The sequence below is a fragment of the Nerophis lumbriciformis genome, linkage group LG30 (genome assembly GCF_033978685.3).
Source record: "Nerophis lumbriciformis linkage group LG30, RoL_Nlum_v2.1, whole genome shotgun sequence".
Lineage (NCBI taxonomy): Eukaryota > Metazoa > Chordata > Actinopteri > Syngnathiformes > Syngnathidae > Nerophis > Nerophis lumbriciformis.
In genome coordinates this window covers 24678026-24694457 of record NC_084577.2, presented here as the reverse complement: position 1 = coordinate 24694457, position 16432 = coordinate 24678026, and the positions used below count along the sequence as shown (strand labels likewise).

The 16432-nt window shown below is 40.3% G+C and overlaps 1 protein-coding gene across 1 annotated transcript in view; it reads left to right on the top strand.

The window, feature by feature from the left end:
• vps53 (VPS53 subunit of GARP complex) overlaps positions 1 to 16432 on the top strand; it is a 143568-nt gene that overhangs the window by 74412 nt on the left and 52724 nt on the right. The window contains exon 13 of the mRNA XM_061925839.1: positions 12716 to 12810. Within this exon, the coding sequence (XP_061781823.1) occupies positions 12716 to 12810 (95 nt within the window). The remainder of the gene's footprint in view (positions 1 to 12715; positions 12811 to 16432) is intronic.

Sequence of the window (16432 nt, the reverse complement as noted above, 5' to 3'; positions counted from 1 at the left end):
GCATGAGAACGTATACTCGAATATCACGATTTAGTCATTTTCTATATCGCACAGACCAAGCTCTGATGATCAGTGTCAGAGCTTGGTCCGCATTGCCGGCAGTAAGTCGGACACGTTTCCAGTGAGGGTTGGACTCCGCCAAGGCTGCCCTTTGTCACCGATTCTGTTCATAACTTTTATGGACAGAATTTCTAGGCGCAGTCAAGGCGTTGAGAGGATCCGGTTTGGTGGCTGCAGGATTAGGTCTCTGCTTTTTGCAGATGATGTGGTCCTGATGGCTTCATCTGGCCAGGATCTTCAGCTCTCGCTGGATCGGTTCGCAGCCGAGTGTGAAGCGACTGGGATGAGAATCAGCACCTCCAAGTCCGAGTCCATGGTTCTCGCCCGGAAAAGGGTGGAATGCCATCTTCGGGTTGGGGAGGAGACCCTGCCCCAAGTGGAGGAGTTCAAGTACCTCGGAGTCTTGTTCACGAGTGAGGGAAGAGTGGATCGTGAGATCGACAGGCGGATCGGTGCGGCGTCTTCAGTAATGCGGACGCTGTATCGATCCGTTGTGGTGAAGAAGGAGCTGAGCCGGAAGGCAAAGCTCTCAATTTACCGGTCGATCTACGTTCCCATCCTCACCTATGGTCATGAGCTTTGGGTTATGACCGAAAGCACAAGATCACGGGTACAAGCGGCCGAAATGAGTTTCCTCCGCCGGGTGGCGGGGCTCTCCCTTAGAGATAGGGTGAGAAGCTCTGCCATCCGGGGGGAGCTCAAAGTAAAGCCGCTGCTCCTCCACATCGAGAGGAGCCAGATGAGGTGGTTCGGGCATCTAGTCAGGATGCCACCCGATCGCCTCCCTCGGGAGGTGTTTAGGGCACGTCCAACCGGTAGGAGGCCACGGGGAAGACCTAGGACACGTTGGGAAGACTATGTCTCCCGGCTGGCCTGGGAACGCCTCGGGATCCCTCGGGAGGAGCTGGACTAAGTGGCTGGGGAGAGGGAAATCTGGGCTTCCCTGCTTAGGCTGCTGCCCCCGCGACCCGACCTCGGATAAGCGGAAGAAGATGGATGGATGGATGGATATATCGCACAGAGACAAACCCACAATATATCGAGTATATCGATATATCGCCCAGCCCTAATTGGAACAACACAAGAAAAAAGCCAAATCTGATGTTGTTTTACACAGAACAAAATTATTGGCACCTTTTCAAAACTGTAAGAAGTAGTTGTATTCTAAGCATGTGATGCTCCTTTAATTTGTAATTAAACTCACCTGCAGCACGGTGGAACAGGGGTGATCTTTCTGTGTGGAATTTGCATGTTCTCCCCGTGACTGCGTGGGTTCCCTCCGGGTACTCCGGCTTCCTCCCACCTCCAAAGACATGCACTTGGGGATAGGTTGATTGGCAACACTAAATTGGCCCTAGTGTGTGAATGTGAGTGTGAATGTTGTCTGTCTGTGTTGGCCCTGTGATGAGGGGGTGACTTGTCCATGGTGTACGCCGCCTTCCGCCCGTATGCAGCTGAGATAGGCACCAGCACCCCCCCGCGACCCCGAAAGGGACAAGCGGTAGACAATGGTTGGACGTAGCAAGTAACAGGTGCTGGCAATATAGAAATCACACTTGCAGCCAGTGAAAATGGAGAAAAGTTGACTCAACCTTTGTGTTGTGTGTACCACACTGAGCATGGAGAAAAGAAAAAAGACCAAAGAACTCTCAGAAGATTTGAGAATCCAAGACTGTGGAAAAGCATGGACAATCTCAAGGCTACAATTCCATCTCCCGAGATGTAAATGTTCCACTTCCAAACAAATTCTAGCTGACCTGCAGACACAGGGTACAACATTGTCAGCTCACACCATCCGTTGCCAACTCAATGAAAAGGGACGGTGGTAGGAGACCCAGGAGGACCTCGCTGCTGACACAGAGACATAAAAAAGCAAGACTGGAGTTTGCAAAAACTTACCTGAGGAAGCCAAAATCCTTCTGGGAGTACGTCCTGTGGACAGATGAGACTAAAGTGGAGCTTTTTGGTAAAGCGCATCATCACACTGTTTACAGAAAACAAAATAAAGCCTTCAAAGAAAAGAACACCATCCCTACAGTCAAACATGGTGGAGGTTCACTGATATTTTAGGGTTGCTTTGCTGCTTCTAGTACCGCAGGGGTGCTCATTACGTCGATCGCGAGCTACCGGTCGATCGTGGAGGGTGTGTCAGTCGATCACCAGCCAGGCATTAAAAAAATAGTCCTAAAAATGAGCGATCATAAATCTTCACTATGACGTCACTTTCGTCACTTGATTGACATTCACGGCACCCGAGGGTCTTCTGAGATGACGCTGGCTGCTGCCAGCTCATTAAAATTACAGACTGGAAGGCGAGAAACACTTTATTTCAACAGACTCTGGCGCCGTACCTGTCGTCAAAACTCCAAAGACCAACTGCACAGTTGCACAGTTGCGCTAACAAAATAAGAGTCTCAGAAAGCTGGCGTGCACAAGCTAGCAAGCTACGGAGTTTGCCGACAATGTATTTCTTGTAAAGTGTATACAAAGGAGTATGGAAGCTGGACAAATAAGATGCCAAAAACCAACCACTTTCATGTGGTATTGGACAGAAAGGAGGACTTTTTTTTTCTCCTCCATTCGAAAATGTGGACGTTATCATCACTACTGTCTGATTCCAATCAGGTAATACACCAACTTATATTCTTGTCTTCATGAAAGAAAGGAATCTATATGTGTTAAACATGCTTGTATTATCTTTAAACACCTTTAACTTGTTAACAATATTAACTATATGTGTTAAACATGCTTGTATTATCATTAAACACCTTTGACTTATTAACAATATTAACTATATGTGTTAAACATGCTTGTATTATCTTTAAACACCTTTAACTTGTTAACAATATTAACTATATGTGTTAAACATGCTTGTATTATCTTTAAACACCTTTAAGTTGTTAACAATATTAACTATATGTATTAAACATCCTTGTATTATCATTAAACACCTTTAATTTATTAACAATATTAACTATGTGTTAAACATGCTTGCATTATCTTTAAACACCTTTAACTTGTTAACAATATTAACTATATGTATTAAACATACTTGTATTATCATTAAACACCTTTAATTTATTAACAATATTAACTATGTGTTAAACATGCTTGTATTATCATTAAACACCTTTAACTTGTTAACAAAATATTAACTATATGTGTTAAACATGCTTGCATTATCTTTAAACACCTTTAACTTGTTAACAATATTAACTATATGTATTAAACATACTTGTATTATCATTAAACACCTTTAATTTTTTAACAATATTAACTATATGTGTTAAACATGCTTGTATTATCATTAAACACCTTTAACTTGTTAACAAAAACATATATTTCATAAATAAGTAAATATAAATTATATATATGAATGAGGTAGATCCCCACGACTTGATCAATTGAAAAGTAGCTCGCCTGCAGAAAAAGTGTGAGCACCCCTGTAGTACCGGATGCCTTGACTGTGTGCATGGCATCATGAAATCTGAGGACTACCAAATAATTTTGGGGCATAATGTAGGGCCCAGTGTCAAAAAGCTGGGTCTCCGTCAGAGGTCATGGGTCTTCCAGCAGGAAACAACAACCCAAAGTATACTTCAAAAAGCACACAAAAATGGCTTAAGACAAAGCGCTGGAGATTTCTGCAGTGGCCATCAATGAGTCTAGATCTAAATCCTATAGAACATGGGTGTCAAACTCTGGCCCGCGGGCCAAATTTGACCCGCCGTGTAATTTCATTTGGCCCTTGAGGCAATATCAAATTAACATTAGAGCTGGCCCGCCGGTATTATACAGCGGCAGTACCGCTGTAACACCGCATTCACCGCTAATACTCTTACTTGCCAACCCTCACGATTTTCAGTGCCCCTCTCGAAAGTCTCCCGGGGCAACCATTCTCACGAATTTCTCCCGATTTCCACCCGGACAACAATATTGGGGGCGTGCCTTAAAGGCACTGCCTTTAGCGTCCTCTACAACCTGTCGTCACGTCTGCTTTTCCTCCATACAAACAGCGTGCCGGCCCCTGTCACATGATATATGCGGCTTCTACACACACATAAGTGAATGCAAGGCATACTTGATCAACAGCCATACAGGTCACACCAAGGGTGGCCGCATAAACAACTTTAACACTGTTACAAATATGTGCCACACTGTGAAACCACACCAAACAAGAATGACAAACACATTTCGGGAGAACAGCCGCACCGTAACACAACATAAACACAACAGAACAAATACCCAGAACCCCTTGCAGGACCACCAAACCCCGCCCACCTGAGCCCCGACATGAATGAACTAGCATCTAAGAAAAGATGGCAGGTATCTGGCTTGGGCACATCAGATTAGATCAGTGTGTCGCAAACTGAGCAGTAAAAAGGCCTGAATGGTTGATTTATTCATTGTTATTTTATTTTCAAATTTATTAGCCTGTGGAAAAAGTTCATGTTGATATTTACCTCAGAAGGCTGCAAATAGAAAAGAGGCATTCCATTTTTTATTTAAATTTTATTTAATATACCGTTGATGTTTTTTCGTTTGTTTTTTTGAAAGTATATTTTGCACTATCAAGTTATATAAGCGTTGCTTGTTCCATATTCAGTGTTAAAGCAAATCAGTGTAGCAAACTGAGCAATAATTGGCGTTTTATTCATGCACTTTCTCTTGCTACTTCAAGGCTTGAATGTTTGATTCATTCATTATTGTTATTTTATTTTCAAATGTATTATTAGCCCGTGGAAAAAGTTTATTTTGATATTTACCTCAGAAGGCTGCAAATAGAAAAGAGGCATTCCATTTTTATTTAAATTTTATTTGATATGCCATTGATATTTTTGAGTTATTATTATTATTATTTGAAACTTGATTTTGCATGTCACTATAAAGTTATATAAGCCTTGCTTGTTCAATATTTAATGCAAAACTTGTTTGGGTCCCTATTAAAAGGTTAATTTGTTCAACCTTGGCCCGCGGCTTTGTTCAGTTTTAAATTTTGTCCCACTCTGTATTTGAGTTTGACACCCCTGCTATAGAACATCTGTTGAGAGATCTAAAAACCGCAGTTGGGAGAAGGCACCCTTTCAAATCTGAGAGACCTGAAGCGGTTTGCAAAAGAAGAGTATTCCAAAATACCAGTAGCAAGGTGTAAGAAACTCATTGATGGTTACAGGAAGCGATTGATTTCAGTTATTTTTCCCAAAGAGTGGTCTACCAAATATTAAGTTGAGGGTGCCAATAATTTTGTCCAGTCCATTTTTGGAGTTCTGTGTAAAATATCAGATTTGGCTTTTTTTGTGTGTGTGTGTCTTGTTCCAATGCAAACCATAGAAATAAACATGTGAATACCAAAGCATTTTGAATTTCAACAATTTTCTGGGAGAAGTACTGCATTATCTGACAGAAATACAGGGGTGCCAATATTTTTGGCCATGAAGCACGTAACGTAAACGTGAGGTGTTAAAATTAAAGATGTCCTATAATGTCTTTTTTGCCGATATCCGATATTCCGATATTGTCCAACTCTTAATTACCGATACCGATGTCAACCGATACCGATATATACAGTCGTGGAATTAACACATTATTATGCCTAATTTTGTTGTGATGCCCCGCTGGATGCATTAAACAATGTAACAAGGTTTTCCAAAATAAATCAACTCAAGTTATGGAAAAAAATGCCAACATGGCACTGCCATATTTATTATTGAAGTCACAAAGTGCATTATTTTTTTTAACATGCCTCAAAACATCAGCTTGGAATTTGGGACATGAGGAGGTTTGGGGGGGGGGTTAGCGGGGGGTGTTTATTGTAGTGTCCCGGAAGAGTTAGTGCTGCAAGGGGTTCTGGGTATTTGTTCTGTTGTGTTTATGTTGTGCTACGGTGCGGATGTTCTCCCGAAATGTGTTTGTCATTCTTGTTCGGTGTGGGTTCACAGTGTGGCGCATATTTGTAACAGTGTTAAAGTTGTTTATACGGCCACCCTCAGTGTGACCTGTATGGCTGTTGACCAAGTATGCATGGCATTCACTTGTGTGTGTGAAAAGCCGTAGATATTATGTGATTGGCCCAGCACGCAAAGGAAGTGCCTTTAAGTTTTATTGGCGCTCTGTACTTCTCCCTACGTCCGTGTACACAGCGGCATTTTAAAAAGTCATACATTTTACATTTTGAAACCGATACCGATAATTTGCGATATTACATTTTAAAGCATTTATCGGCCGATAATATCGGCAGTCCGATATTATCGGACATCCCTAGTTAAAATTATTCGTATTGGCTCCAACATGTGAGTGTTTCTTATCCCATTTCGAGCATTTCTTGAAAGGTCGAGGAAAATCCGCTCGTGACTTTGTGAGAATGTAAAGAAACGGAGTAAACACTCTAGTCCAGGGGTGCTCACACTTTTTCTGCAGGCGAGCTACTTTTCAATTGATCAAGTCGTGGGGATCTACCTCATTCATATATATATAATTTATATTTACTTATTTATGAAATATATGTTTTTGTTTACAAGTTAAAGGTGCATAATGATAATGCAAGCATGTTTAACACATATAGTTAATATTGTTAATACATTAAAGGTGTTTAATGATAATACAAGTATGTTTAATACATATAGTTAATATTGTTAACAAGTTAAAGGTGTTTAAAGATAATGCAAGCATGTTTAACACATATAGTTAATATTGTTAACAAGTTAAAGGTGGTTAAAAAATAATACAAGCATGTTTAACACATATAGTTAATATTGTTAACAACTTAAAGGTGGTTAAAGATAAAACAAGCATGTTTAACAAATATAGTTAATATTGTTAACAACTTAAAGGTGGTTAAAGATAATACAAGCATGTTTAACACATATAGTTAATATTGTTAACAACTTAAAGGTGGTTAAAGATAATACAAGCATGTTTAACACATATAGATTCCTTTCTTTCATGAAGACAAGAATATAAGTTGGTGTATTACCTGATTCTGATGACTTTCATTGATTGGAATCAGACAGTAGTGCTGATAACGTCCGCATTTTCGAATGGAGGAGAAAAAAAGTCCTCCTTTCTGTCCAATACCACATGAAAGTGGTTGGTTTTTGGCATCTTATTTGTCCAGCTTCCGTACTCCTTTGTATACACTTTACAAGAAATACATTGTCGGCAAACTCCGTAGTTTGCTAACTTGTGCACGCCAGCTTTCTGAGACTCTTATTTTGGTAGCGCAGGCAGGATGAAGCCGAGCTTTTATTGTGCAACTGTGCAGTCGGTCTTTGGAGTTTTGACGACAGGTACGGCGCCAGAGTCTGTTGAAATAAAGTGTTTCTCGCCTTCCAGTCGGTAATTTTAATGAGCTGGCAGCAGCCAGCGTCATCTCAGAAGACCCTCGGGTGCCGTGAATGTCAATCAAGTGACGAAAGTGACGTCATAGTGAAGATTTATGATCGCTCATTTTTAGGACTATTTTTTTAATGCCTGGCTGGTGATCGACTGACACACCCTCCGCGATCGACCGGTAGATCGCGATCGACGTAATGAGCACCCCTGCTCTAGTCTGTCTCTGCCGGTTAGCTAGCACACACACACACACACACACGTAAATGTAATGTCACACGTTGACTTGATCTGCATCAGGCCCAAAATCTAATCTGTTCTTGTTTATCCTATTTTGGACATTTCCTGAAAGTTTCATTAAAGTCTGCTCGTACGTTTTTTGAGTTATTTTGCTCGCTTACTAACTCGCTCACTCGCATACTCCGGTAATTATAAGAAGGTCAACTGAGCAGAGAGAAGGAGAAATACTTCAGTTGCTCCAATGATGTATTGCAGCTGGATCAGCCCCGCAGGCCGCTACGATATTACATCTGACAGTACATGTACATTATCCCCTTGTCATTTTTAGTTGTTCACAAATGTCAGATATTCCGGGGGAATTTGGTGCTCTCTCGTCGTGTCGCGTTTCACAGGTTGCTGTTGTGAGATTTGTCAAAGTCAGCCAACTCTCCTGAGGTTGAACAACAAATAGCGAGTATGAAGGAATACAATTCTCAGTGGGTTGTTTACTTTACATGCTTTGATTATCGCTTCAAAAACAAGCTAAATTGTAGTGTGCGTGTGCTGCATGCTTCCAGTGCACACATTTCATAATACATCGTGTTTCTGCCAATTGTCTTGAATGTGATTTTAAGCAAGCTGTTCATGACCCACATGTGGGTTGCGAAACACCACTCAATAATCACTGCTCAACAAAGCGCCCTTTTGTTTGGGTCTTTTAGTTGCATGTTTTGTTTAAATTGGTTCATGTTGCGTTCTCACTTCACTGCTTATCAGATGCAGACAAAACTGATATCACCGGTATTTTTAGGCCAAATGGCAATTTACAACATGTATCGGTATCGAGTGTTTAGTTTAAACCAGGCCTGGGCAATTATTTTGAATCGGGGGCCACATTTAGAGAACAAAATGTGTCTATTTTTATGAACACTAATACAAAACCTCACAAAAATGTCTGATTGAATGCTAAAAACGTTATGACAGACCGCCTTAAAAAATGTAATGTAATTTTAAATTTTTCTATGAAGGATAAAACACTGAATATTGACAAAATATGAACGTCACACCCCCTTTCGATTGACACATTTTACAATCAAGTGAGGGCTTCACGGTGGCAGAGGGGTTAGTGCATCTGCCTCACAATACAAAGGTCCTGAGTAGTCTTGGGTTCAATCCCGGGCTCGGGATCTTTCTGTGTGGAGTTTGCATGTTCTCCCCGTGACTGTGTGGGTTCCCTCCGGGTACTCCGGCTTCCTCCCACCTCCAAAGACATGCACCTGGGGATAAGTTGATTGGCAACACTAAATTGGCCCTAGTGTGTGGATGTGAGTGTGAATGTTGTCTGTCTATCTGTGTTGGCCCTGCGATGAGGTGGCGACTTGTCCAGGGTGTACCCCGCCTTCCGCCCGATTGTAGCTGAGATAGGCTCCAGCGCCCCCCGCGACCCCAAAGGGAATAAGCGGTAGAAAATGGATGGATGGATGGACAATCAAGTGAAACGCAACAAAAACGCAACAAACAGTGAAATATGAACGTGAAGGGTACAAAATAAACCCACCTGCAATCTGATACATCTGATACATCACTAAGTTTTAGAACTTTCTTGTGAAAATATACTTCCGCATCTGTGGAAACGCGCCCCACCCACACTGCTTGGTGCCTCATCTGAGCTGCTGTGACTTACATTACCATAGTAACTAATTAGATGACCATAGTAACTAATTGAATTACCATAGTAACTGGTATATCATCCATAAGCGCAGATTCCAACCATTGAAATACTTTGTATAGTTGAAGACTTACGGTCGTTAGAAAACATCACTGCACATCATTATGGCAGCTACACTTTCCATCTTAAAGATCTAAAACAATTATTTGGGAATGTCCCGCGGGCCAGATTGAAAAGCTTAACGGGCCGCATGTGGCCCCCGGGCCTTAATTTGCCCAGGTCTGGTTTAAACTCAACACCACATGTTCAAATTTCTGCTCAATAAAGCCCAGCTGTGCAAACAACAACATAAATATAAGAGTAATTGTGTAATACTCTTCCATATCAGTAGGTGGCAGCCGGTAGCTAATTGCATATTAGATGTCGGAAACAGCGGGAGGCAGCGTGCAGGTAAAAGGTGTCTAATGCTTAAACCAAAAATAAACAAAAGGTGAGTGCCCCTAAGAAAAGTCATTGAAGCTTAGGGAAGGCTATGCAGAACGAAACTAAAACTGAACTGGCTACAAAGTAAACAAAAACGGAATGCTGGACGACAGCAAAGACTTACTGTGGAGCAAAGACGGCGTCCACAAAGCGCATCCGAACATGACATGACAATCAAAAATGTCCCCACAAAGAAGGATAAAAACAACTGAAAATTATTGATTGTTCAAACCAACTAGATGCGGGAAATATCGCTCAAAGGAAGACATGAAACTGCCACAGGAAAAACTGATATTACCGGTATTTTTAGGCCAAATGGCAATTTACAATATATATCGGTATCTAGTGTTTAGTTTAAACTCAACACCACATGTTCAAATTTCTGCCCAATAAAGCCCAGCTGTGCAAACAACAACATAAATATAAGAGTAACCGTGTAATACTCTTCCATATCAGTAGGTGGCAGCCAGTAGCTAATTGCATTGTAGATGTCGGAAACAGCGGGAGGCAGCGTGCAGGTAAAAAGGTGTCTAATGCTTAAACTAAAAATAAACAAAAGGAGAGTGCCCCTAAGGAAAGCCATTGAAGCTTAGGGAAGGCTATGCAGAACGAAACTAAAACTGAACTGGCTACAAAGTAAACAAAAACGGAATGCTGGACGACAGCAAAGACTTACTGTGGAGCAAAGACGGCGTCCACAAAGCGCATCCGAACATGACATGACAATCAAAAATGTCCCCACAAAGAAGGATAAAAACAACTGAAAATTCTTGATTGTTCAAACCAAGTAGATGTGGGAAATATCGCTCAAAGGAAGACATGAAACTGCCACAGGAAAAAGTGATATTACCGGTATTTTTAGGCCAAATGGCAATTTACAATATATATCGGTATCTAATGTTTAGTTTAAACTCAACACCACATGTTCAAATTTCTGCTCAACGAAGCCCAGCCGTGCAAACAACAACAGAAATATAAGCAGGTGTATAGTATTATTTAAACCAGGGATGCCCAAAGTGGGGCCCGTGGGCCACATTTGGCCTGCATGCCATTTTGTTTGGCCCGCCAAAGGTTGGCTTCCAAATGTTCATACTGACCTCTTTGAAGCTGCACAATCATTGATGGGGTGTCCGCAAGGCTACACTGTAAAAACAAGTCAGTAGATTTTACTGGCAGCTCATTCGCTGGTTCCTATAAAATCATCAGTGGCTCCATTTTTCCATTAACAGTACGTAACTTAGATTTATAGTAAAAAAAAAAAAAAGCTGCTCAGTCGGCATAATTTTGAAGTGTGCAGTAAAAAATAACAGTGGTACTGTTTTTCAGTTTATAGTTGTAGCGGCGAACAGCTGTCTCGTCAGCTGATGCACGAGCGCGCAACCGCGGCGGCTTGGCAACCAGCCAAACCCCATTTAATAAAATTATATTTTATCATAGAGCACAATTTGCATCCCTATTCACCTAGGCAACCCCAGGAAATGTATATAATTCGGCATTATTTTGGCCAGTCGGCTTATATGATCAGAGCCGATCAGTTTACGTTCACGCGCAGGTATTACGCGGCGCGCTCCCGTCTCACCTGCGGTGAGAGCCCGGTAATTAGACAGCTGTGTCAAATCAAGTAGTACAAAAGACGCCAGCGCAGAGTGGAGAAAGGTTTAGTTCATTACAGAGTGGTGCCAAAAGTGTACCAAAACCAAAAGCTGAACGGACAGCCGGTAAGATTGCACTTTATTTCTCTTTGTGGGTGTGGCGCACCTGTTGCGCCGGTGAGACGGGGGGCGCGGGGGAGTTGTGTGCATGTAGCGTGCTTAGTCTGGAGGCTAAATACACACGGTGTTTTGTGTAACTGTTGTTTAGTAAGGAAGTGTTGATATTCTTTGCTTAGTTTGATAAATGTTGGAGCAGTTTGCTTCATCAGGAGGGTGAAGTCGCTCAACTTAAAGTGTTGGATTTAACTGTGTTGGATCATTGGCTGCTGGTGAGGGCATAGAAAAAGGGGCATTTTTCTACCAGTAGACAGCGTTTAAGATTGAGTGTTTCACTGCTAAATTAATAATATATTTATATTGGATATGGATTTTAAATATGTATCTAAAATAGGTGGTTAATTGGTTAGGTATTTATGCATTTGCATATTGGGTTTTCTGCTGCATTTATCTATTGTGTTTCTGGTGTTTAAATGTATTTTATATGTATCTTGGTGCATTTATGTTGAGACAATTTATTTAAAATCTGTTTTAACTTAAAGGGAAAATATTAGTCCATTTTCTTGCACTTGTTTAATAGTTAATAATTTGATAGCCTAATTAATAATTGTAAATTATGGGATTGATAATTGATTGATTTTTTTCTTGTGGTGTTTTGTCCTTAAAGGTTTTTCACCTACTAAAGGCTACTAAAGTCTACTAACACTGCTAAAGACTGCTAAAAAGACTAAAGAAGAAAAAAGAAGCTGTTTCTTCGTTGGAAAAACTGTTGCAAACTAAAGGAAAATAAAAGGAAACAAGTAACTACGGCCTGGTCTTTTGAGTGAAATCCAGAAGCCACATTCAGCATCGGTACATCCTTTCAAGTGTGGGATAAGCATAGCGAAAAAAGCAAAACACTTGACAATAGTAATGCGCTGTAAAAAAAAAAAATAGCCATATATTTTACGGTAAAAGCTGGCAGCTCAGTCAAAATAATTTAACGTAAAAACATTGGTACAGTTTTTCAATTTGCAGTAACTTTGTGTAAAAACCACCGTAAATGTTATGGTCAAATTCTGGTGACTGAGCTGCCAGGTTTTTTTTTAATCATAACTATGGATGGGGTTTTTTTTACAGGCTAGCTAGATACATTTTAATTTAAGAACCCACTGCTCTACGATAAAGTTGTGACCTTTTGACCGCCAAGCTCTAATAAAATGTTGTTTTTTTTAATGCCCTTTTTTTTTTTCTTCCATTCCTGTAGCCCAGAAAACCCAAAGCTCCTGAGAATCCTTTCCACGGCATCGTCTCCAAGTGCTTCGAACCTCATCTGTATGTCTACATAGAATCCCAAGACAAGTGAGCAGGACAAAACCACATTTTTTTTGCATACAGTACACACACTATGTAGGTCTGGGTTAGTTCCTGTGAGAATCCTGCGTGTGACCGAAGTATTAAGGAGTGGGACTATCCAGGACTAGTTGCAGTGTGCCCAAACAACCACCAGGTAGCGTCCGTGAGCAGATTATACTGTATCATGTATTTCTCTTTCGGACTTACCAGTTCATTCTTCACTCACGCTTTAAGAGAAGGGTGAGGCAAAAAATACCGTATTTTCCAGACTATTGAGTGCACTGGTATATAAGACGCACCCACCAAATTTTACAAGAAAAAAATATGTTGCCACATGTTAGCCGCACCGGACTATAAGCCGAAAATATATACATTGTGAAATGAGCTATTTACACACAAAAAAAATTTAAATGTTTTTTTACATACCTTTAATTGTTTCCAAATGGTGCCTGTAACATGGCAGTAAAACGGCTGATCAAACAAAACAGAAGTCATTGTCATGGACCCACTAGCTGCGGAAGTTAGCTCTCCAATCAGCTAAACAGACTTAGTAAGTCCACGGTGACATTTTGGTGAATTTACGAAACTGAAACAATACAAAAAGAATGCCCTTGTAAGTCAATAATTCTAACACAGACACTTTACATTAGGAAAGCACGTACAAACATGCATGAAAACACTCCTACAGACATCGCACATAGGACGGTTTAGTAAGTACGAATTGTTTTAGTTATATTGTAAAACGTACAATCGTTCTTGGAGTGATGAATGAAGAATCCTTTCGAGCAGAAACGCTTTGGACAGTTTTACTTCCGGTTCAAGGCATTACAACAGGAAGCGGGCTCGTCCAAAAAATAATGCCATAGCACAAACAATAACACACCATTCCAGTGTTTCTGCTTGGTTTTAATGAAAACTTTTGAACACAAAACATTATGGTCTTTAGCAAAGACAAATGCATAAATTAGCCGCAGGATTTAACGCGTAGGAAAACAGTAGCGACTTATAGTCCGGAATTAACGATAAGCTCGACCCACTGAACTTGTAACCATTGACTAGAGATGTCCGATAATGGCTTTTTTGCCGATATCCGATATTCCGATATTGTCCAACTCGTAATTACTGATTCCGATATCAACCGATACCGTTATATACAGTCGTGGAATTAACACATTATTATGCCTAATTTTGTTGTGATGCCGCGCTGGATGCATTAAACAATGTAACAAGGTTTTCCAAAATAAATCAAATCAAGTTATGGAAAAAAATGCCAACATGGCACTGCCATATTCATTATTGAAGTCACAAAGTGCATTATTTTTTTTTAACATGCCTCAAAACAGCAGCTTGGAATTTGGGACATGCTCTCCCTGAGAGAGCATGAGGAGGTTGAGGTGGGAGGGAGGAGGTAGCGGGGGTGTATATTGTAGCGTCCCGGAAGAGTTAGTGCTGCACGGGGTTCTGGGTATTTGTTCTGTTGTGTTTATGTTGTGTTACGGTGCGGATGTTCTCCCGAAATGTGTTTGTCATTCTTGTTTGGTGCGGGTTCACAGTGTGGCGCATATTTGTAACAGTGTTAAAGTTGTTTATACGGCCACCCTCAGTGTCAATCTCTACTATTTACATTGGAGATTGTCACTGAAGGCATCAAAACTATGAATGAACACATGTGGAGTTATGTACCCCATAGGGGACAAGCAGTATGAAATGGATGGATGTTTTATGTGGGCTTTGTACCGAAGATGTCGTTGTGGCTTGTGCAGCCCTTTGAGACACTTGTGATTTAGGGCTATATAAATAAACATTGATTGATTGATTGATTGATTTTATATTCTAGTTTCTTCAAAATAGCCACCCTTTGCTCTGATTACAGTTCTGCACACTCTTGGCATTCTTTCGATGAGCTTCAAGCACACCTGTGAAGTGAAAACCATTTCAGGTGACTACCTCTTGAAGCTCATCGAGAGTGTGCAAAAAAAGTCATTACAGCAAAGGGTGGCTATTTGGAAGAAACTCGAATATAAAACACGTGTTGTTTAGTACATAACTCCACATGTGTTCATTCATAGTTTAGATGGCTTCAGTGACAATCTACAATGTAAATAGTCACGGAAATAAAGAATACGCATTGAATGAGAAGGTGTGACCATAATGTGTTTGTCATTCTTGTTTGGTGTGGGTTCACAGTGCGGCGCATATTTGTAACCGTGTTAAAGTTGTTTATACGGCCACCCTCAGTGTGACCTGTATGGCTGTTGACCAAGTATGCATTGCATTCACTTGTGTGTGTGAAAAGTTGTAGGTATTATGTGATTGGGCCGGCACGCAAAGGCAGTGCCTTTAAGCATACCTGCCAACTACTCCGGTTTTCCCGTAATTAGTACGGTTTTCATCAACCTATTCCGGGTTACGGTTGCAGTGATAAAAAATACGGTTTTTCATTAATTTAAAAAAACATTTTTTTTAAATGCGCGAGGCTATTTATAGCACCGCTGCCAAGCACGAGGCACCTGTTGCCATTGTTTCCAAACGAGCGAACGATCATGGAATCAGCCGGAGAAAAATCGCAAACGAGTCTTAAACCGAAAAGAAAACTGCAGTCATTCCGTGAAGAATATTCAAAAGCCTATCCGGGAATAATTATCCGTTCCAAAAAGGGTGAAAACTACGCGAATTGCACCTTGTGCAGACAAGATTTTTCAATCGGACACGGAGGAATTAGCGATGTAAAAGACCACGTTGGGACAAAAGAACACAAGTCTAATGCCGTTGCTAGCGATACAAGTGGAAAACTTTCAACGTTTTTCGGATTTTAGCCACAAAAAGGTAATGACACCAATGTTATCCATTGGAATTGTTTAGTACTGTTATACTGTTAAAAGTGTTTATACTATTTATGCTTTCAAGTCCAAGTTGAAGAAATCTTGTTAAATGTTGACAGCATAACTACCAAAATACAGAAGTATGTCCTTAATATTTTTGCAGTGCTATTTCTGTTGAAAAGTTAAAATGATTACATTAGAGATGTGATGTGCCACTTTTCAAGTGTCTGATGGCTTAAATTAATTTTCATTAATTTTTCATATTTTGAATTCTTTTGAAAGGCTTACAAAAAAACTACATTTGAATTGTAATTCCATGCTATTGACAGGTCTATTAATTTGAATGAAGTTAGCTTACCATGTTTACAGTATGATAATTGTGATAGAAATGTGAATTTTAGGCACAGAATATTTTTTACAATTGAACAAGGCAGTAGATTATACAAGCTTGGACAGAAAGTTAATAATGACACCAATTTTTTTTTAAATGGAATTGTTTAGTACTGTTTTACCATTTGTTTACTGTAAAAAGTGTTTATACTGTTTATACTTTCAATTAACAAATTGAAGTCTTGTGAAAGGTTGACAGGATAACTGGCATTAACTGTCAAAATAATTTCAAACTATTGAAATTAGCTTACAGAATAAACATGTCAATCAACCCATATGATTTTTGCTGTAATATTTTTGTTTTGAAAAGTCACTGTGACTGATAGAAAAGTGATGGTTTTAGCAACATTTTAACCTGTCTGAATGCTAATAATCATTTTGCGTCGGGGGGCGAAGCCTGAACCCCCCACCAGGAC